The sequence below is a fragment of the Sturnus vulgaris genome, chromosome 1, assembly GCF_052056855.1.
Source record: "Sturnus vulgaris isolate bStuVul1 chromosome 1, bStuVul1.hap1, whole genome shotgun sequence".
NCBI classification, from domain to species: domain Eukaryota; kingdom Metazoa; phylum Chordata; class Aves; order Passeriformes; family Sturnidae; genus Sturnus; species Sturnus vulgaris.
Genome location: NC_142243.1, coordinates 1,551,861 through 1,574,003, shown reverse-complemented (window position 1 = coordinate 1,574,003; position 22,143 = coordinate 1,551,861). Strand labels below are relative to the sequence as shown.

The 22,143-nt window shown below is 50.7% G+C and overlaps 1 protein-coding gene across 1 annotated transcript in view; it reads left to right on the top strand.

The window, feature by feature from the left end:
* Positions 1 to 22,143, top strand: part of PTH1R (parathyroid hormone 1 receptor) — an 85,521-nt gene that overhangs the window by 23,102 nt on the left and 40,276 nt on the right. The window contains exon 2 of the mRNA XM_088177505.1: positions 14,788 to 14,893. Coding sequence (XP_088033631.1) covers positions 14,788 to 14,893 — 106 coding nt within the window. The remainder of the gene's footprint in view (positions 1 to 14,787; positions 14,894 to 22,143) is intronic.

The following is a 22,143-nucleotide window of genomic DNA, read 5'->3' as shown; positions in this document are numbered from 1 at the left end:
CCAAACCCAAAACGCGTGGATGCCTCTGGAGTGTCCTTGAGGATTCCTCCCTAATCCAGGCGGGGATTCCAGGCTGCCTTGCCTCGCTCCAGTGGGGAGGGGCTGAACCGGCCAGGGATGATTTTGTCAGTGTTTTTGTCGAAATTCTGGATTTTGACCCCAAATTCCAGCAGAGAGATGAAGAGGAAAGTTCACACCTGCCCTGAGGGAGAAATCCATCAGGATTTGTAGAATCCCAGAATGATTTGGGTCGGAAGGGACCTTCATGAAATAAATCCAATTTCTTTAGGGAATGAAATTTAAAAACGCCGATTTTGGACTGATTAAAGACTCCCCAGAATTCTGGGGTTTATTCAGGAATTCCACCCCATTCCAAGGGCAGGGACACCTTCCAGTATCCCAGGCTGCTCCAAACCCTGTCCAGCCTGGCTTTGATCAATCCCAGCGATGAGACAGCCACAACTTCTCCAGTCTAGCTCAAATCCAGCTTTTCCCAGCAGCCAGTGTGGGCTTTTTCCAAGAGGAGTCGTGGCTTGGGATGGGCTGACTCATCCCCCAGAGCCCATCCCTGCCCTCCGTGGGGAGCAGGGGCTGCCACAAGCTCTGCTGCCCGTGTGGGTGCTGCGGGAGGTGAGATCAGAGCAGGCAGAGCTGTGGCCGTGGTGTTTTGCCAAGGAAACCAAACCCCTGCATCTGCAGGGCTTGGAATTAAAACCCAAATCCCAATTTTTTAATTTTTTTTTTTTTTTTTTTTTTTTTTTTTTTTTTTTTTTTTTTTTTTTTTTTTTTTTCCGGAATATTGTGTTCCCCACCAGGAAAGCCTGCCTGGTCGCTCAGGGTGTTGGATCACACTTCTCCACCTCGTGTGGATGTGCTGCACGCCAAAATTCCCCCCACATTCAGAACTCCAGGATGGCTTTGCTGCCATTTCCAATTGTCCAGAAACTCTTCCCAAGTGCCTCAGGTTTTCTCCTGGCACAGGGAGCTGCTCCTGAGCTGTGGGAATTCCCTCCAGATGGGCTGAAGCCATGAGGAGCCGTGATCTCCTGGCTGTGAACCTCCAAGAAAATCCCAAATCCATCAGCATGGATTGAATCCCGTCACATTTGGTGTGGGGGAGCAAAGTGCTCTTGGATCCGTGCCTAGAGGGAATGCTGAGATCAATTTTCCTTCAAGGAATGCTGCTATCAGTTTTCCATCTGAATTCCCACTGGAAAGGATCCCTTTGTGCCCGGGGCTGGGGGGACTTCCCTCAGCTCTGCCCTGAGCCCACCAAGGCGCTGAGCCAGGAAACCTGAGCTCTCCCACGTTTCCTTTCCTCCCTCCTCCACCTGCTGGCCTAAGCCTGGCTTAGAGGAAGGCTCAGGACTAAAGGCCTTTGGATGCTGCCTGGGGCTGTGTTAACAGAAGAGCTTTCCCATTGCAGGCCTTTGTTTTGGGGTCACTGGATCCAGGTGCCAGAGGCCACAGTTCCCATTCTCCTTCCCAAGCCCTCATTCCATGTTTGTTATTCCAGCCAGAATTCCATTTCCCATTCTCTATCCCAATCCCCCTTTCCATGTTTGTTATTCCAGCCAGGATTCCATTTCCCATTCTCCTTCCCAATCCCCCTTTCCATGTTTGTTATTCCAGCCAGGATTCCATTTCCCATTCTCTTTCCCAAGCCTTCTTTCCATGCTCATTATTCCATCCAGAATTCCATTTCCCATTCTCTATCCCAATCCCCCTTTCCATGCTCATTGTTCCAGCCAGGATTTGTCACCCACTGGGAGCAGCTGCTGTGGGAGTCCCATGGTAGTGACATGGGACATCAGTGTTCCCTCTGGGAATTCTCCCAAGGAAAAGAGGCCCTGGCTCAGCTGAACCCAGCTGGGTTTTGTCCATCCCATTCCTGGCTCCAAAGGGGCCAAACCCCACATTTTAGGAGATGGGGAAGAAACTCCATCATAAAAATGTGTGGTGGAACATCCCTCCCTCTCCTCCATCCGTGTTTATTTTCCAGCCTCCCACTCCTGAATAAAAACCAGAATCCCGAGGAGTCTTTAATTAGTCCAAAATTGAAATTTTAAAAATTTAATTCCCTAAAGAAATTGGGTTTATTTGATTTTGCACATCCAGGGCTGGAGATGGATCATCCTCAAGGTCCCTCCCAACCCTGACCATGCCATGATCTTCCCTTGCAACTCTAACTTTCCAAAAGCTTGGAATATATTGGAAAACTTGGAATCAGCCTGGTTTTCAGCTGAGGTATTAAAGCTGCTCCGAGTCTGGAAAATCCCGCAGGAGCGAGGGGAGAGAAATGGAACCATTGGTGACCCTGAGAGCTTCAAGTGCAAACTGGTTTTATTATCCAGAGTCCAGGTTGGGATAAACTGGAATTCCCTGCATCCATTGTCCACTCACGGATCCCTTGGCGTGAACTATTCCAAGATACAAAACTCCAGACGGAATTCCCGCCGTTATTCCGGAGCAAAGCCCATTTCTCACGGGTGAAATCCCCAGCTCTTTTTCGGGAGGCATCCAATCTATTTTTTTTTTTTTTTATTATTATTTTTTTCGGATGGAGAGGAGTCTGTGCTAAATTTAAGACCCAGACAGGAGTAAATTCATCATCCCAAAGTCACGGGTGTGCCCCGAATATTCCCGGTGCTTCTCCGAGCGTTTCTAACCGGGGGCGCCGGTAACGCGATATCGGCACGTGCTGAGAGCCGGATCCGTCGGGATATTCCTGGACACAAACCCTGGATTGTGGCTTTGGGATTCTCGGGTGGGCTCTCAGTAAGGGATCCTTCCCCCAGCTGACGTCAGCGGGGCAGCTCGATTTCCACCGGCCCAAATTCCAGCTCTTTTTTGCCGTGTCTCGGAGGGGCTGGGAATGCTGGGAGGATTTGCCTCGTTCCCGCTGGGCCGGGGATTGGAAAAACGCAGCTCTGCATTTCCCAGCTCAGGGATGAGGAGCACAAAGGGGAGATGTCAATGGGTGTTGGGTTTTTACGAGCTCCAGGCTTGCTTGGGTTTGGATAATTTCCAAATCAGACCTGGGAATGTGAGGTTTATTTTATCCGTTTTTCCTTGGTTTTAGGATGAAGGAGAGTGCATTGAGATTGGATGTGGGGAGGGAATTCGTGGCTGGGAGGGTGGGGAGGGGCTGGGATGGAATTCCCAGAGCAGCTGTGGCTGCCCCTGGATCCCTGGAAGTGCCCAAGGCCAGGCTGGAGCAGCCTGGGACAGTGGGGGATGTCTGTGCCCATAGCAGGGGTGGATTGGGATGATCCTTAAATTCCCTTCCATCCCAAACCATCCCATAATTCCCTGATGTGGGACAGCCAGGCCTAAGGTGAATAAATCAGGGTCAGCTTGTTCTGGGAATGAGCAGTGGATTGAGGGACACCTCCAGATCTGCAGTGGGAAGTGGCTGGAAGGATTCTCCTCCCAGGGATGGAACGACCCTGGGCAGAAATCCCATTGTCAGGGTATCCCTGATGTCTGAAATAAATGGGATAAACCAAGCTCAGCAGTGGCCAGGAAAGCCCAGCAGGACCAGGTGGCCTCAGCTTTGGTGTCAGAGCTGGGATAGTCCGGCCTAAAGTCCAAACAAACAAGGACAGAGGTGGAAAGTTGGGATCACATCAGGAGGGGCTCCTAAGGAACAAGGTGACCCCAAAATTGTGGGAAGATGTGAGCTGGGAAGGCTCAGCTCAGGGAATTTTAAGCCAGACTCAGGGAGAGCAAGGTCTTAGGCTGGTGATGACAACTGAAATGCATCTTGTTTCCCAAAAAAAAACACAAAAAAAAAAATTTGGAATGGCCTTTTCCAGCACACACCCAGAGCTCCTGGCAGCATCTTTACAGCTGTGTCCAAAAATCCCAATCAGGAATAGTCACAATTAAGAATATTCCCTGCTGGCAGAACTGGGACATTTCCAGAGCCATAAAAAAATTATTCCTTTCGCCTCTGATCTCCAGAGTTTTCCTTCTCTTGTTTTCTGATGGAAAATCCCAAATCACCTGCAGGGAAAAAGCACAGGAGGCACCTGCCTGGCTCAGGTTTCTTTTCCCAGTATTTCCATGTCATTCTGATGCCAAAGTCCCAGAATTCCAGACTGGTTTGAGTCAGAAGGGACCTTGAACACCATCTCCAACCCCATGGGCAGGGAATCCACTATCCCAAGTTGATCCAAGCCTTATCCCTGGACATTTCCAGGGATGGGGAATCCCAAGAGTCGTGCTCCAGTCTCACCTTCTCACAGCTCTCCAACATCCCCGTGATTCCAATGGAATTTTTCTCCCCCCCCTCTGTTTCTTGTTGACAGCCAGGTGGAGCCTCCAAAGCAGGATGTGAGCACTGTTGGTTGGAATCCCTGCACCAACCTCATCCCAAAAAAGTCTGTTTTCATCCAGACAAAAAGTCATTACTTGTTTTACGGGCTTGTGGATGGGCACCGGCCTTGTTTTGGAATCCAAAGGGAATTTCTGGAAAAAGCTTCCAGCTGGGACGGTGAAACACAGGGAGATATTTTTAGTGTGGGGTTGTTGGGGTTTTTTTTGTTTTTTTTTTTTTTTCCTTCCCATAAATCATGAGGATCTGCCTTTGTCCGTGCTGAAAAGGTCACGGGTAGCCGGGAATTTTGGCTGTGCTGGAGGGATCAGCACATCCTTCATCCTGGAAAAGGTGATGGAACCTCAAGTGGGGGGTCCCCATGGTTTGCAGGAGAAACTGGTGATTAATAAGTGGCTTTTTTTAGGGAAAGCAGCAGCAGAAGGAAATAAATCCCAGCTCCAGCCAGGTGATCCATGATTCCCCACCACAAAGCTCTGGCTCCGGCAGGGAGCACTTGGAAGGAAAATTGGGTTGCAACACTTTTAAGGAGGCTGTGGCTTATCAGGAACATCTGTCCCTGCCTAAGCCGGGCTGTTAACTTTATAAAGCCCGAGTGAGCAGGGGGAAAGCCGGGGACTGGCTTTGGGAAGAGCAGTTCTGGGAAAGGCCCGTGGAGAGGAGAGGGAGGAAGGCGAGCGAGGAGCCCCTTCGGGTGGCCCAGCCGCTCCCTGTGAGCTCATCCCAGGCTCCCTTTACGGCCTCCCAGGGAAAAGAGGCACTTTTAGGGAATGATTTCAGGAATGATTCATGGCCCTGTTTACGTGTCTGGGTTAGGAGGAGATAAATCACTCCAGGCACGGCCGGCTCCAACAAACCAAACACCGCCTGGATCCGCTCGGGATTTCACCCGGGATCAAAATCCTCCAGCCCCGGCCCAGCAGCACAGCAGGGATGGGGTTTGTGCCGTGCCCAGGAATCATTTGGGATGAAGGAATGGGGCAGCCCACGGGGCTGGGTGCTGCTCTAAAGCCAGAGGGGTTCCCCAGCCATAACTCATCCCCTGGGGAATATAAATCCCAGATAATTTTAGCAGATCTGGGCTGGCACGGACACAGCCCGAGGTGACAGGTTCCAGTGGGATCCTCCCAAAATGGGATTTTAAAAAGGTTTTGGGCTATTTGGATTCGTCTGGTCTATTTGATACGGTTCCCAACACAGTTACAACTGGGAAGACAAGTGTGCAGGGAAGAGAGGAAGGGTTAGGTGGGATATTGGGAAGGAATTTCTGGCTGGGAAGGAGCTGGGATGGAATTCCCAGAGCAGCTGTGGCTGCCCCTGGATCCCTGGAAGTGTCCAAGGCCAGGTTGGACACTTGGAGCAGCCTGGGATAGTGGGAGGTGTCCCTGCCATGGCAGGGGGTGGAATGGGATCATCCCTAAGGTCCTTTCCAACCCAAACCATTCCCTGATTCCATGATTAAGCAGTAGGATGTGTTATTTCCTCTGATAATCTCCCTCCCCCCACTCGGTTATTCCATGTTTTTCATGGAGATCTGTCTAAGCCTGGCTTTCCCTGTGTTTGTGGATAGTCTGGGACAGCAGTGTCCCCTGGAATTTTTGGGTCCCTGATGGATGGGGAGAGCGCTGACTCATGGAGCAAAGGCATCACCACCTGCAGCCTCGTGTCCCACAGGGAAACATCCAGGGGGTTTTTCCAAGCAAATCCAACAGGGAGGCAAAAATAAGAAACCTTCAGGGATTGACCAGACTGAGGAATTTGTTATTCCAAGACAGGGATGGAAACCAGGAGCTGGAGTCAGAGGGGGAATTTGAAGAGGCAGGAAGTGTCCCAGGCCAGGTTGGACAGGGCTTGGAGCATCCTGGGAGAGTGGGAATTGTCCCTGTCCACGGCAGGGATGGAACTGGATGATCCTTGAGGTCCCTTCCAACCCAAACCATTCCATGCTGGTTCCAGATGTTTGGAATTCTCCGATGCAAACCCACAGCCCCTTTCCCAAAGGTGATTCCCTGCATGTGGCTGGGATTCCTGCCCTGGGTAAGATCCAGAACCAGGATCCTTCCCATGGCTGTGGTGATGCTCCAACCTCATCCAGGGAACATCCTCTGTGACCTCAGCCTTGTCAGGGTGACATCCAGGCCGGGAGGTTCCCACTCTGGAAATCCTTCTTTTCCTGCCCTGACCTCCACATTTCCAAGATATGGAGCTCCTTGGTGTGAATGGATGGGCACGGCCCCACCCACACCTCAGTAGCTCTCATCCCAAGGGACAATTCCCTGCCCAATCCAGGCTGGAATATTTCCCTCCTGCTCCTATCCTGAGGGACAATTCCCAATCCAGGCTTGAACCAGTCCCTGCTGCTCCCATCCCAAGGGACAATTCCCAGTCCATGCTGGAATATTTCCCTCCTGCTCTCATCCTGAGGGACAATTCCCAATCCAGGCTGGAACCTGTCCCTGCTGCTCCCATTCCAAGGGACAATTCCCTGCCTAATCCATGCTGGAATATTTCCCTTCTGCTCCCATCCCAAGGGACAATTCCCTGCCCAATCCAGACTGGAATATTTCCTCCTAATCCCATCTGGAGGGACAATTCCCTGCCCAATCCATTCTGAAACGTGTCCCTTCTGCTCCCATCCTGAGGGACAATTCCCAATCCATGCTGGAATATTTCCCTCCTAGTCCCATCCCGAGGGACAATTCCCAATCCAGGCTGGAATATTTCCCTCGTGCTCCCATCCCGAGGGACAATTCCCTGCCCAATCCATACTGGAATATTTCCCTTCTGCTCCCATCCCGAGGGACAATTCCCTGCCCAATCCAGGCTGGAACCTCTCCCTGCTGCTCCCATCCCAAGGGACAATTCCCAATCCATGCTGGAATATTTCCCTCCTAGTCCCATCCCGAGGGACAATTCCCTGCCCAATCCAGGCTGGAACGTGTCCCTGGTGTCTCCTGGGACGTGTCCCGAGTCCTGCTCGTGCTGCCCAGCGTGTCCCACGCGGATGCTCCGTGGATGATCCCGAGGGAGCAGCTGTTGGCACCGGGAGCTCTCCGAGGTTTCCCAGCTCTTGGCTGTGGCTCCTGGCACACTCGGAGCAGCAGGAACGTGGCCCGGAGCCCACAGCTGCCCCACGGCCTTGGCACAGAATTCCCAGGGCACGGATTCCGCGTCTCCCAGTGCCACCAGCAGACGTGACCTGGCAGGAGTCAATCCCAAATCCCTGCTGGGGCAGCGGGGAGGGATGTGGGATTGACCATTTCCAGCAGAAATAACTCGGGAGCATCCCCTGAGCCCCTCCAGGATGAGTTTTGCTTCCAGCTCAGTTTCTCCACATGGGAGGGCTGCTCCAGGGTCTGTGCCTGTGGAAAAGGGAATTGCTGGGATTAGTTTGTCTGAACAAATGCTCCAGGGGAAAGGAACGCTCCAGGTTATCCTGACCTGAAGGATTTGTGCTATCCCAGCCTTCCAAGCTGCAGCAGGGAAGTCATGCCAAGATTTTGCCTCTCTCCCAAAATTCCTGGGCTGCCTGAGGCCACGGAGTGATCCTGTGTTGATTCCTGGTCAGGGCTGCTGGAAGGTGAGGGGTTGGTGCTTTGGAAGGAGGAAAAAACAGGAAAAGGGGGGGGAAAAGAAGGGGAAAAAAGGGAATCAATCCCAGCACGGCCTGGAGAAGCTGCACTGGGATTTTAGTCAAACCTTTGGATAATTTGCCCATGGGAAGGCTGGAATTTGGGAGCAGGAGCTCTTTTCCATTCCTGGTTCTCCAGCTCAATGCTCCCAAATCCATCTTTTCCTCCTCCTGAGGAAGACAGACCAAAAATTCCAGGATAGTCCAAAGGGGTAAAGCAGGGAAAGGGGAGAAGCTTTGCTTGGGAAACTGAGACAGGAAGGCGGGATCTGCTTTTCACATTCCCAGATGGAATTCCATAGGGAGCTTGGAGTCACCAAGGTGTGCAGGACCTGAAAGTCTGGAGTTGAGTAAGACAAGATCACTGAGAATTCCCAGGGAATTCCCAGAATTCCCTCAGAATCCTGAGGGTGTTCTGCCTCTTGAGGGATATTCCTGGTTTTTTTTACCCAGAGCAGGGAGGTGCAGGACAATGGAGGGGCCACGGGTGATCCCAAATCCTGGCTCTGCTTCCTTAGGAGAATTGGAGTCACCTCCACAGGTCCCTTTTGGCTTGAAAAGTTGGGCTTGAGGAGGACAAGAACTTTCCCAGGGGGGAAAAATTCCATGAGTGGGAAGAATTCCATGAGTGGGAAAAATTCCATGAGTGGGAAGAATTCTATGAGCAGGAAAATTCCATGAATAGGAAGAATTCCATGAGTAGGAAAATTTCCATGAGTGGGAAGAATTCCATTAATAGGAAGAATTCCATGAATGGGGAAAATTCCATGAATAGGAAGAATTCCATGAATGGGAAGAATTCCATGAGTGGGAAGAATTCCATGAGTCCCAGTGGGATGGAAGAGGATCCTGAGGATAAAGTGGGAATGTCCTCAGTGGAGCATCTTCATAGGAAACCAATCCCAATCAATCAGTGGAACCTAAATCCCAGAATCCCAGAATGGTTGGGGTTGGAAGGAACCTTAAGGACCATCCATTTCCACCAAAAATTGGGATTCCTCTCACTTTTGTGGCCAATAACAGGAAAATTGGGATTTCCTGGAATTCAGTGCTGTTGGAATCAGCATTTTAACAACTCTTTCCAAGCACTGTAGGAAAAGCTTGGATTGGCAGGATTTGGAAACAAACTGAAGGGATTTGGGAGCGTGGCCTTGGAAAATAGATCCCATATTGGTGATTTTTATGGATAATCCAAATTTTGCCTAATTTTGAGCATCTGAGGTGGGACAGTGGTGCATTAATTGTTGATATTAATGAACAAGAATCAGCAGAATTCACTGCAATTCCTATAAAATAATAAGGAATTCATTCTTCCTGCTTAATTTCAGGTGTTGACTCCCAGCCCTTCCCTTTAATTGCTGTCTTAATTAACTTTCAATTAACACCTCCATGGAATCCTGTGGTCTTCTTTAATTCAGAGGGAAATTGAGAGAATCCCATTTTCTGGGAGTTGGGAAAAGCTGACATCTTCTTCCTGAGCTCATTCCCACTGGGAATATTCTGCTTTATATCCCACAGCTCTTCTGCTGCTGGGCTGAGGAATAAAAATCCAAAGTTGGGTTTTTTTAAAAGATTTCATCTCACAATTGAATCGAGATTTTTGTCCTGCACTGGCTCTTGGTGGGAGGAAATCCAGGGAATACCTCAGGATGGAATTAAGGAATTCTGGTTCATCTCAGCTGCTTGGAAGTTTCTGTGTGTGGAAAAGGGGAATTGGGCTGGAGAGAGGGAAGGAAGGACTGGGATTTTCCCATGGAGAGTCCAGGAAAATCCATTTCTTCTGGTGCTCTGTCCAAGGGCATCCATCACATATCCGGGACAGATTCCCTTAAAAGATTTCAGGATCACAGGGGCTGCACTTGGATGATCCTTCTGGGACTCTTCCAGGTCACACTTCTTGGGATCACCCCTTGGAGAAGAGAGGAAGGGATGGGTGGGTGTGAGCCAAACCAAACCCAAACCGTGCCAGAACAATCCCAGTTTTCCCAACATTCCTTTCTGCTCCTCCCAGCAGGACACAGGGACCCAGGAGCAGCACTTTGGGAATTTCCAAGCCATGGGAGCTGGGAATCACCTTCAGCTGCTCTGGAAGCAGTGGGAGAAATCCAGAATTTCTCACAGATCTGCTTTGATCCTGCCTTGGTCTAGGCCTAGCCCTTGATCTCGAGTTTAGCTGAGTTAGGCTTGGCTCATCGCATGGGAGCTATGGAGAAATGGGGATGGCTCCAGTTAGGCCAGGCCTTCTCTAGACCAGGAGGAAGCTCAGGATGGGATTCCTGGGAATAGCTGAGCCATCGTGGTTGGCATTAATCATTCCTGAAGTGCAGAGTGCCATGGGGGTTGTTTATGATCCAGGAATAAAATTCCAGCCCTCGCTGATCCCTCTGCAGCAACTCCATGCTCTGATCTCTGGGAAGGACATCCCTGCTCAGGCAGCCTGATAGGAAATTATGGGAATTTCCTCCTTTCTTGGAAGTTGATTTTTCCATAGCTCAGCCTCTTGGGTCCCACCTCGTTTGCTCCAGGGGTGGAAAACAGGAAATCCTTTGGGATTTAAAAATGTTGTCCCTAAATTGCTGTTCCTGGAAAGGCACCATGAATCCCAGTTCTCCTGGATGAAATGGCATGTGCTGACTGCAAATTGTGGATTCCCAATCCCTGGAAGTGTCCAAGGCCAGGTTGGGATTGTGGAAAACATCCAGGGGTTGGAATGGGATAATCCTTAAGGTCCCTTCCAGCCCAAACCATTCCAGAATTGCAATATTTTCCCTTTTCCCTTCTTTCTCCCTCTTTTCCCCTTCCCAGCGATTTCCTGGTGTTCTCCCAGCAGATCCCAGAACTCCTCACCCTCAATCCCAACAAATCTGTTTCCCTGGAGCTGCTTTTTGAGGTGCCCCAGGGAAGTGGCACAGAAAGCACCCCGTTATTCCCAAAAATGAGGACCCAGAAACGAGGATGACCGGGATCTCCCCAGGGACATTTGGGATTTGCTTTCACTGCTGGGACATCACCAGGGAATTTTCGTTCCCTGAACATCCTCATCCATCCCCACGGGCTCAGATGGGGGGCAAGGAAAGGGATCCAAGTGGATTTTACAGCCTGGGGATAAAGTTGTTGTGTCCCCTTTTCCCTTTGGCATTTCTGTTTTCTCTGGATAAGGAGGGAAAAGCGACATTCCCACATCTTCTCTCCACGAGGAACTTTTATTTTCCAGCACTGGGAGGAGAGGAGGGGATGATGGAACAAGGTGGGATTTGATGGGAAAACTGGGAAGCCCAGGGAGGAGCCTCCATCCTTTCCAGGTGTTCCTGGGGTGGGATTGCAGGAATTCAGGGAAAAAAATTGCACCAGTGGAGCACCCAGGACACTGCATCCCTCGGGATAAAGCAATTCCTTGGATAAAGTGAATTCCAAGAAACTCAGTGCACGACTTTCTGCTGAGGAACTTTAGGGCAATGTGATTTAAAGGGATTTGCTGGCAGCTTTTAGAGGGATTTTAGAGGGATTAAGTCTGCAGGGACAGGATAACCTCGACCTCTTCCTCCAAAACAGCTGGATTTGGGAGCTCTAGGACAATTTCTACCTTCCCTTGGATGTTCTTCTTTCTCCCAGAATTCCCACCAGCAGCAATTCCTCCTCAAAAAAACCTTCCCAGTGCTCCTGAGTGGCCAATTAATGGGAAAAAAAAAAAAGGGAGTGGGGGGGAAAGAAATCCCAAAAAAGGCTGATCCAATTTATTTCAGGTGCTGGTTTGAGGATGGAATAAATTCCAGCTGCTGTGGGCAGGTAAAGACTCTGAGAGGAGCTCTGAGGGAAAAGCTCAGGTTGGTAAAACCCATCCTGGATATTCCCAGTTTTTCATCAGGGCAGGGATTATTGGGAAAAATAAATCCTGTATTTATTCCTTTCTCTTGGTTAAATGGTTTTAGCAGGATGAGAGATTTTTTGAGGAGGTTAAAACGATGAAGGCACGTGGGAATTTGATAAAAGAGGAGGGAAATGTTGAATATGAGAATCCTGAGGAGGTTTTGGCTCTGGAATTCACTGGGATGAAAAATTCCCAGTGCCTTTTATCTCCTTTTTCATTGTCCTGTGCAGAAGAGAGTTTATGGAATAAATAGTGCTGGACTGGAGCAAATTCTGGATATTAATGTGGATTTTGGGATCCTCAGCACGGCACAGGTGGCCTTAAAAAGAGAAGAAATCCATGGATATTGATGAAAATATCCCTCTTTTGGCCAATTCTCCATCCTAGCCTAATTCCAGGAGGGGCCAGTTTAGGAAAAGAGGTGACACTTGAGGGCTGTCACCTCCCAGCTTCGGGGCAGCAGCAGTTTAGGACATTCCTGCCCCCAGAATCTGCATCCAGGCTCTGGATTTTCCCATCTCCTGCTGGATTTGGGCTTTGTTCATTTCTGGTTGGGATTTGTTGGGATTTTTTGAGTCCTTGCTCTCTTCATCTGAGTCTCAAATCCTGCAAGTTAGGGATTCATTTCCTTCCTTTCTCCATATCCTGCACATCCCCATCCCTGGTTTTCTCCATCCAAAAGGATCCAAATCCTCTCCAAAGCAGCAGCAGCTTCATTCCCAGCCATTCCCAAATCCTGAATTTCCCAAATCCCACCTGGGCACTCCTGGAAGTGGAGCTGCTTCTTTGGCTGCCTGGGAATCTCCAGATTCCCAAAAATTGCCACAAACCATTCCTAACGGTTTTAGCAAAGCCATTCCCCCAGAATTTTTTTTTTATCAGGTGTTGGGATTGTTTTTCCAAGGGAAAGCTTTGTCCAGCCTTAGATCAGGAAGTTTTCACAAGGAAAATATTCCCATGGATTCCTTTAACCTCGGACAGCCAGGCTGGGAAGAGAAACAGAGAAACTCTGCCTTGAAATCAGGAGATCCAGGGCAGGAAAAATCCAAGGAAAATCAGGGAAATGTGCAATTAGGGAGCTGAAATTCCTCCAGCAGCTGGAAGATCCAGAGGTGCTCCAGGTGTTTGTGCTGTGCCAGCTGCTGTCCCGTGATTCCAAATCTGAGGATTCCAGGGTTGGACAATCCTCAATCCCCAGGGATCTTTTAGCCCCATGGAGGCTCTGAAATGTCCCCACAGGGGGTGGGGACAGAGGGAATGCCAAATTCCAAACTCCCAGCCTGGTTTTCCCTGGATGTTTTACGGGATTTTTCCATCACCATTCCATAGTTTTCCCAAAAGCTTTTGAGAGCTGATGTCTTCAAACACCAGGATTCAGTGAAAAATCTCTGTTTTAATCCATAAATTTATTTACATTCACATTTCAACCTCTTTGACCAAGGGGAAACCCACAAAGTCAGGTCCAAAATAGATTTTTTCTTCTTTTATCATTTAAACAATTTTTTGGGAGGAGAAGAGGGAACGTGGGGTCGGTTTTAGTGGATTTTTTTTAAGGATCAGGCAGGTTTAGGAAATTAAACCTGAGCTGAGCTCAGTCTCTGCCCAGCCCTCGGAATTTTTTTCCCCTTTTATTTCTGGGAATCAAAATGTGTTTTCTGTGCATCCCTCCAAGCGCAGCCAGAGGAGTTGAGGGCTGAGCGTGCTTGGGATGAATCCCTCGGAATTCCTGAGGTTCCCGTCCCTCTAAATCCAGCCTAACTCCTCCGGCTTTGTACGGATCCGTGTGCCAGCGGGAGCTGACCCCGAGCTTTCTGTTCCCAATCCAAGCTGAAATGAGGGATGGTGCCTTAAATGTGGACAGGCCAAACATCTGGGAAAGGCTGGAATTGTTCCCATTAACGTGGACGCGGTTTGGAAGCGGCTCCCGCTTGTTGAAGGGTTTTTCAGGCTGGATTTGTTCCAAGGACATGAAAACCCAACTCCTGTTTTACTCCCGGCCCTTTATCAGATTTAACTCCACAGCTGCGAGTCCCTTGCCCCCCGTTCCTGTCCCTGGGAGCCCGCTGGGAAATCGAATCCCGGGTTATTTGGGAGCTGGGATTCATTAACCCTCGTTATGTCATTTGGAGGGAGTTTTTGTCGGGAGTTAATTGGCCCTCAGCTGGTTCCTGTTACTGGCTTGGCAAAGGGAATGAACTGGAAAGGAGGGAAGGAACCGGGATTTGGGATAGGGATGGCTCGGGGAGTGCAGGGAAATCATGGAATGGGTTGGTTGGAAGGGATCCGAAGGATGATCCCATTCCATGGGCAGGGATCTTCCACTGTCCCAATGTCCAACCTGGCCTGGGACACTGCCAGGGATCCAGGGGCAGCCACAGCTGCTCTGGGAATTCCATCCCAGCCAGGAATTCCATCCCAATATCCCATCTAAATCCACTTCTTCCAGCTCAAAGCCATTCCCTGTGTCCCGTCCCTCCATCCCTTGTCCCCTTTAGGCCCTGCCAGGGGCTCTGAGCTCTCCCTGGAGCAGAGGGTGGGGAGCTGCTGTCAGATCCCTCCACACATTCCTGGGATTCAGGCAGGATTTTCTGTGGATGAAATCTCCGTGCAGAGGAGGAGCAGCACGGGAAGTTGTAATTCCTAAGAGGAGATGAGTCCTTGGCATTAAATTATTTCCTGGGAATGTTTTCCTCCTGGGCAGCAACCTGATCCCTGCAACCTGGGATGCTCCATCCCAAAATTGCTGCTTCCATGTGGGAATGTGCACAATGGGATCATTCCCAGCCTGTGTTTCCTCTGCCATACCCAGGGATTATAATTCCACAGAGGAGCTGCTCCTTGGGACACAACTACAGAGCCAACCGGGATTCTCAGGGCGAGGCTGAGGAATTTATGGATGCAGAGGAGGGTTTGGAGTTGGAGTTTGACCTCCGTGTCCCTTCCCTGCAGGTGGATGCCGACGATGTCATCACCAAGGAGGAGCAGATCTTCCTCCTGCTGAAGGCCAAGGCCAAGTGCGAGCGCCACCTGAAAGCCAAGGTGCCCAAGGTGCACGGTGAGTGCTCCCAAATCCCGGGGCCGCAGCTGGATCCATCCCTGCTCCTCCCAAATCCCGGGGCCGCAGCTGGATCCGTCCCCGCTGCTCCCCAAATCCCGGGGCCGCAGCTGGATCCATCCCTGCCCCTCCCAAATCCCGGGGCCGCAGCTGGATCCATCCCTGCTCCTCCCAAATCCCGGGGCCGCAGCTGGATCCATCCCTGCTCCCCTCCCCAAATCCCGGGGCCGCAGCTGGATCCATCCTCACTGCTCCCAGATCCCGGGGCCGCAGCTGGATCCGTCCTCGCTGCTCCCAACCCTTCCCCTCAGCCCCACATGCAGAGCTGGGAGGGCAGGAGGCAGTTGGAGCATCCCAGTGAATTGGATTTTCAGGATGGTTTCAGCACGAGGTGTTGGAAAGGAAAGTTGTCCCAGGCTTGTTCTGCTCCAGAATTCCAAATGCTGAGGGTCCAGGAGGATGTGGGAGCTGTGGGATTATGGCCCTGATTATTCAAAGCAATGCACAGGAGAGAGCAGCAACCAGCAGCTCTGGGATCTCAGAATTCCAGAATGGGTTGGGAGAGACCTTAAAGATCCCATTCCACCCCTCTGGAATGGACAGGGACACCTCCCACTGTCCCAGGCTGCTCCAGGACACTTCCAGGGATCCAGGGGCAGCCACAGCTGCTCTGGGAATTCCATCCCAGCCAGGAATCCCTTCCCAATATCCCATCCATCCCTGTGTGCTGTCCCTCCATCCTTGTCCCCAGTCCCTCTCCATCTCTCCTGGAGCCCCTTCAGGCCCTGCCAGGGGCTCTGAGCTCTCCCTGGAGCCTTCTCCTCTCCAGGGGAACATTCCCAGCTCTTCCAGCCCTGGGCACTATTCCAAATCCCAAAAATCCTTTGCAAACAGCGATAAGGAAAACAAAACATCTCTCCAAGACCTTTCTCCTTCCCCACTCTCTCTCCTTGGAAGGGCTGAGCTCTGCTGAGCCTCTTCCTTCCACTTCCTTTCTATTTTGGGCTGGAAAATCGCTCCCAGCTGTGGGGCTGGGGGGAGGAGGAAGGACAGAACTCTCTCATGTGGGGAGCAAATCCTCACCCCCCGCTGGTTCCTTTCCTCACATTCCCAAGTGTGAATTCCAGGCGAGCTGAGGGACCCTTCAGTCCCCTGGGTGGGTGTCCTGTCCCACTTCCCTCTATTTCCAGGGAAAACGGGACAAGCCACGATGTTCCTGCAGCTCGGCTCTCTGTTCTCTTGGGGAGTGCTGTGGGAAAAGCCCCCAAGCCCGGCTTTGCCAAGCCCGGCTTTGCCAAGCCCGGCTTTGCCACCTGCCCTCCCGGTGCCTTTGGAAACACCAGCGAGGGGCCATAAAATCCCAGCTTTCCTTTGATTCCAAGCCTCCTGTTTTCCATCAGGAAACCTCAAGCCACATCCTCTGCTGCTCCTTTGTCCCCTCCCCCCCGTGCCCAATTAACACCTCGTTAATGAGCACGTGGGCCAAGGCATTTCCTGCTGGTGTCTCACTGCCCACCTGGCCCTGCTGCCCTGCCCCTTCTCCAGCTTTTGGGATGGATCCCCCTGCAGTGTGGGCAGGGATAGGGATGGGATTGGCAGCTGGATTTTGGGGCCGTTTCCCCAAAGGGGGAGCAAAGGAAGCGGATCCCAGGGATTTGGATCCCCTGGATCTGGGGCTGGAAGAGAAAATTTCCAATGTGTGCTGGTTCAATCCCATGGATGTGAATCCTGCCTCTGGAAAAAGCTGCTCTGAGCTCCTCAGGCTCCCTGCTCCATCCTCTACAGCAAATCCAATCCCAAATTGTCCAAGAGGAGCAACCACCTGAATTTCAAGGCTTTGGAGACTTCACTCATTAGCAGAGGAGAATTAGATCCAATTAATCTGCACTAATCCAAAGGCAGGAGGAATTCCCACTCAACCTTTCACAAGGATTATTTTTTAGGATTTCATACCCCAGAAATTCCCTTTAGGAGTTCCCAAACAAGGCAGGGATTTGCCAGACTGCCCCCGAGATGGTTTAAGGGGTTTGTGGTGCCAGCAAAGAGTTTTCCAATTTGGAAAAGTTCTTCCCACTTTTCCGAGGAGCTGCCATCCACGGGTTTTGGGATTTCAGGTGCCCTTGGATGCAGGGAAAGTGGTTGGGTCCAGTGTTTTCCTTCTGGGATGATCCAGAATTTGGGATGTGGTGTCTGCTTTGGTGATCAGGGATATCCAGACTTGTGCCTATCTCATCCTGTCACCTCTTCCCTCACTGCAGATCCCAAAGAAAAATCTGGGAAGGGCAACAATCTACAATCATGATGCTCCAGCTCCTATTTGCAGATAGGATTTAAAAGGAAAAATTGATGAGGAAAAGTAAGGTTGGTTTGGAGCAAAATAAATCCTGGATGTGGTTTCCAGTTCCAAATCCCTGCTGGATTTGTTATTCCAAAGAAGGGGAAAGGACAGGCCTACAATGAAGCAGAACTTTTGGGGAGATCCTCAGGAAAACACATTCCACAGTGATCCAAGGATGGGATTTCTCCAGCCTTTTTTAGGGAATTGTTTGTGGTGAGGGAAAAGATCCACGTTCAGCTCTGCTGGAAGGGATCAGCCTGGAGAGGCAGAATCCCTCTGGGATCATCCTGGAGCAGCTCCAACCCAGGGCCAGCCCTGTGGTGTCGGATGTTTGGGAAAGGAGAAAATCTCTACTTAAAATTCCTGACCCCAAGGGCAACAACTTGAGGACTTGAGGGGGATCTCTCCTGGGAAAATCCTCACCACAGGGGTCGTAGGAAAAGAGTCTTTGACCCCATTCCAGAAAGTGGGAGCGTGTCCTGGCTGGCAGGGTTGATATTCCAAAGAAAAATCTCGGGGAATAAAAAGGCTAAAAAGCTCTAAAATTTCAGATTTTCTTCAGCCACTCCAAATTTCCTTTTTTTTTTTCCCCCCTTAAAAAGGTTAAAATTCAGTTTTCTGGGAGGATGAGGTCGCTGCTGTCCTCCTGGATGGCTCACAGGGATCCTCTGGCCCTTGGCCACCTCCCAGGTGTCTCTGAGCCCTGGCTCCTGATCCCTGTGCCCTGGGGAGCCGAGGCTGAGCTGCTCCAGGAGCTCCCAAAGAGCCCCATCGGGATTCGTGCGTCATCTGCACCTTTGGCTGAGGGCTGGACACCCAAAATACCAAACCAAAAAAACCCCAAAACCCTTCCCCCCACAAGCATTTGGTTTCCTCCTTTTCTCTTTCTCTTCCCCCCCTCCCCTTTTTTTCCTTAAATTTAGTCTCCAGATGAAAGCTTTTTGGGAAAGAACAGGAAACCCAAAAAATTTCTCTTCTCCCGACACAAATATTCCATCCCAGCCCTGGTGGGCAGCTGATGCCACCCCAAAGTTAAACCTGGAAGGGGATGAAGTGAAATTCCCAGCCCTGAGCCATCAGACCTGACTTTTTTTTTTTCTTCTTTTTTTTTTTTAAATCCATGAATTAAAAGCTTGTCTTTCCCTGGTTTGGAAAAGGAGATGGGACATTTTGTGGGGAAAGAAGAGGGATTTTTGCACAACCCTGTCATTAGCAAAGGCCATGGCCAACCCTTTCTCTGAGCCTGAGGTGTTGCAGCTCCAAACTGGGTTGTTTTTTTAATAAATAAACCTATTTTCCCAGGGAAGGTGTTATTTTTAGTTGGGAATCTGGGGCTGTTTACCTGGGTTGTGCATCCCAGTTTGGCTTCACTGTCCCTAAAGGACCTAGAACTGATTCCAGGCTCTCGCTGGGCTTGAGGAACCCCAAAATCTGCTCCTGGTTTCCTCTCCAGAGGGTCCAGCACCATTCCCTGATGCCAGGAGCTCCCAGAGGTTGGGAGGAGCCTCAGGTACCTCAGGAATTTAGGGAGGCAGAGACATCCTGAGCCCTAAACACCTCAGCCCTCTGGAAACCCATCATTTCTCCAGCTATTTCCATCTCCTCCCAGTTTCTGCTCTCCATCCTTGCAGATGTGGCCCAAATTCCACAAAATTCCCTCGTGGCCATATTCCCAGCACGGATTTGGCTTGGAAAAGCTTTCACTGCCCCAGTGGACACCAACTGGGGGGGTCAACGTGGACCAGGAGACTTTTTAGGATGGAATTATGGACCAGGAGAGTGTCTAGGATGGAATTATGGACCAGGAGACTTTTTAGGATGGAATTGTGGACCAGGAGACCCTTGAGGATGGAATTATGGACCAGGAGAGTGTCTAGGAAGGAATTGTGGACCAGGAGAGTGTCTAGGAAAGAATTATGGACCAGGAGACTTTTTTAGGATGGAATTATGGACAAGGAGACTTTTTAGGATGGAATTATGGACCAGGAGACTTTTTTAGGATGGAATTATGGACCAGGAGACCTTTGAGGATGGAATCACAGACCAGGCTGTTCTTCTGGAGCGTGAGGGAGCCCAGGGTCACGGATATGAACCATGCTGGGCTTGAAGGAGCTGAAACTGGGATGGGGCCTCTGCCTGCAAAGTTCGATGGGCCAGGGGCTCCCAGTGCTATTGAGGAATGTCCACAGAGCAGCTGGACAGGGCTTGGAACACACGGGAGGAAAGGATTTGGGGAATTGTGAGAGGCACGAGTGGTCTGTGGTTCAGATTTGCAAAGGAACACGGAGAAAGGGAGGGAAACATTCCAAAGGGTGCCTGAGCTCTGATTCTAATTATCAACCTTATTTGCATGATTGATATGAGTGATATTTTTCCCTCCCAGTGATGCCTTGAGGAGCAGAGGCTGCACACAGAGTTAAGGAAATAAAATGGGAATTTATTGTACAAAATAAATTTGTGGTGGCCCTGCCTGGATGGCTCCAAGGTGGAAGGAAAGGAGGGGTTGGTCACAAAATCTCACACTTTTATAAATTCTCTCCACCTTTCCACGGAGTTTGTGCTCAGGGCCTGAAGTTTGGAGAAACTGTCCTTGAGTTGTGACCTGGAATAGGAACTGTTCTGTCTTCAGCACCCCAGCACATCAGAAAAGCACATCCAAGGAGAACAGGAACACTCCAAACTAAAGGCATCACCAGAGGGAGGCTGGAGGGATTGGAAGGACTGGATGTGCTGGAATGAGGAAGGAATGGGATGTGCCAGCCGTGGCAGGTCGGGAGTTTCCGAGGGGATGTTGGAGGTTGTGGTTCTGCCCCTGGGTCGGGAGGTTGGGGGTGGATGGGCAGGGTCCAGAAGTGCCTGGTCAGGTCAGGAAGGTGTCTCTGGAGCTGGGACATGGAATTGTCTGGTGGTACTTGGGACTGGGGTGAGCCAGGACGTGTTGGGACTTGTCCATCCCCTCCCATGCCCATTCCCTGCAGGGCTGAGCGTGGAAGGGAGGGATGTCCTGGCCATGATCCACTGGGGGGAAGGTCAGCAAAGGCCTTTGAGCAATGACAGACAGAAACTGCCTCCATCCATGGCCATGGAACTTCTGGAGTGGATCCAGTGGGGATGAGGAGGGGCCTGAGCATCTCCATACCCAGGAAAGGCTGAGGGAGCTGAGGCTGTTCTGCCTGGAGAGGAGCCCCAGCTGAGAGGGACCCTCAGTCCTGGGTGTCCCCGAGTGTCCCTGGGTGTCCCTGTCTGTCTCTGTCCCTGAGTATCCCTGGGTGTCCCTGTCTGTCTCTGTCTGTCCCTGAGTATCCCGGGGTGTCGCTGAGTGCAGGGAGAGTCAGAGCAGGGCCAGGCTCTGCTCCAGGGCCCAGCAATGGCACCAGAGCCACGGGCAGGGACTGATTTCAGGAATTGCCCCTGCACAGGAGGCAGAACTTCTGCCCTGGGCAGGGACCGAGCTGGAACAGAGACTTGAGAGGGGCTGGAGTCTCCTCCCTGGGGATCCTCCAGAATTACCTGGATGTCACCCTGAGCCCTGTGCTCTGGGATGGCCCTGCTGATCCATTCTGGTCCCTTCCAGCCTGATTCTGTTGGATCAGTGAGGATCCCACTCCTGCCCTCCATCCAAACCACCCCTGTGTGTATCCACAGCCCCTCATCCCCCCCGCCCTCAGAGGTTTGAAATCCATCTGCAAACCCCAAAACCAAATTCCTGCCCCTCCAAGCCCCCATTCCTCCCTCTTCCTATCCCAAAACAATTCCTCCTCCTTCCCATCCCAAAATTATTTATCCCCCCTTCCCATCCCAAAACAATTCCTTCCCCTTCCTATCCCAAAATTATTTCTTCCCCTTCCTATCCCAAAATGATTTCTTCCTCTTCTTATCCCTAAATTATTTTTCCCCCTTCCTCTCACAAAACAATTCCTCTCCCTTCCTATCCCAAAATTATTTTCCCCCTTCTAATCCCGAAACTATTCCTCCCCTCTTCCTACCCCAAAACAATTCCTGCTCCTTTCTATCCCCAAATTATTTTTCCTTCTTCCAATCCCAAAAACGATTTCTTTCCCTTCTTATCCCAAAATGATTCCTCCCCTCTTCCTATCCCAAAACAACTCCTCCTCCTTCCTATGCCCAAAATGATTTCTCCCCCTTGTTATCCCGAAAGTATTTTCCCCCCTTGCAATCCCAAAACAATTCCTTCCCCTTCCCATCCCAAAATTATTTTTCCCCCCTTCCTACCCCAAAACAATTCCTGCCCCTTCCTATCCCTAAATTATTTTTCCCTCTTCCAATCCCAAAAATTATTTCTTCCTCTTCCTATCCCAAAACGATTCCTCCCCTCTTCCTATCTCCAAAATGATTTCTCCCCCTTCTTATCCCCAAATCATTTTTCCTTCTTCCAATCCCAAAACAATTCCTCCCCCTTCCCATCCCCAAAATGATTCCTCCCCTCTTTCTATCCCAAAACGATTCCTCCCCTCTTGCTATCCCAAAATGATTCCTCCTCTCTTCCTATCCCCAAACTGATTTCTCCCCCTTATTATCCCCAAATGATTTTTCCTTCTTCCCACCCCTTCCTATCCCGAAACAATTCCTCCCCTCTTCCTATCCCCAAACTGATTTCTCCTCCTTCCAATCCCCAAATGATTCCTCCCCCTTCCCATCCCAAAACCTCTTTTTTTTTTTTTTTTTTGGTCTCTCCTCCCTTTCCAATGCCCCAAATGTCCTTCCCGTAATGGAGTGACCACAATCACACAGCGTCTTCCAGCTGTGGTCTCCCGGGTGCCGGAATGAGCCGTCCTGGTTTATATTCCGTGCCCCTGGATAAACACCTCGAGCCCGTGTTTGCATTTGTGCAGCTGCCAGGGAGCCTCGCAGATGCTTCCAACGTGTTCTCCACATGCCAAGTGTCCCAATC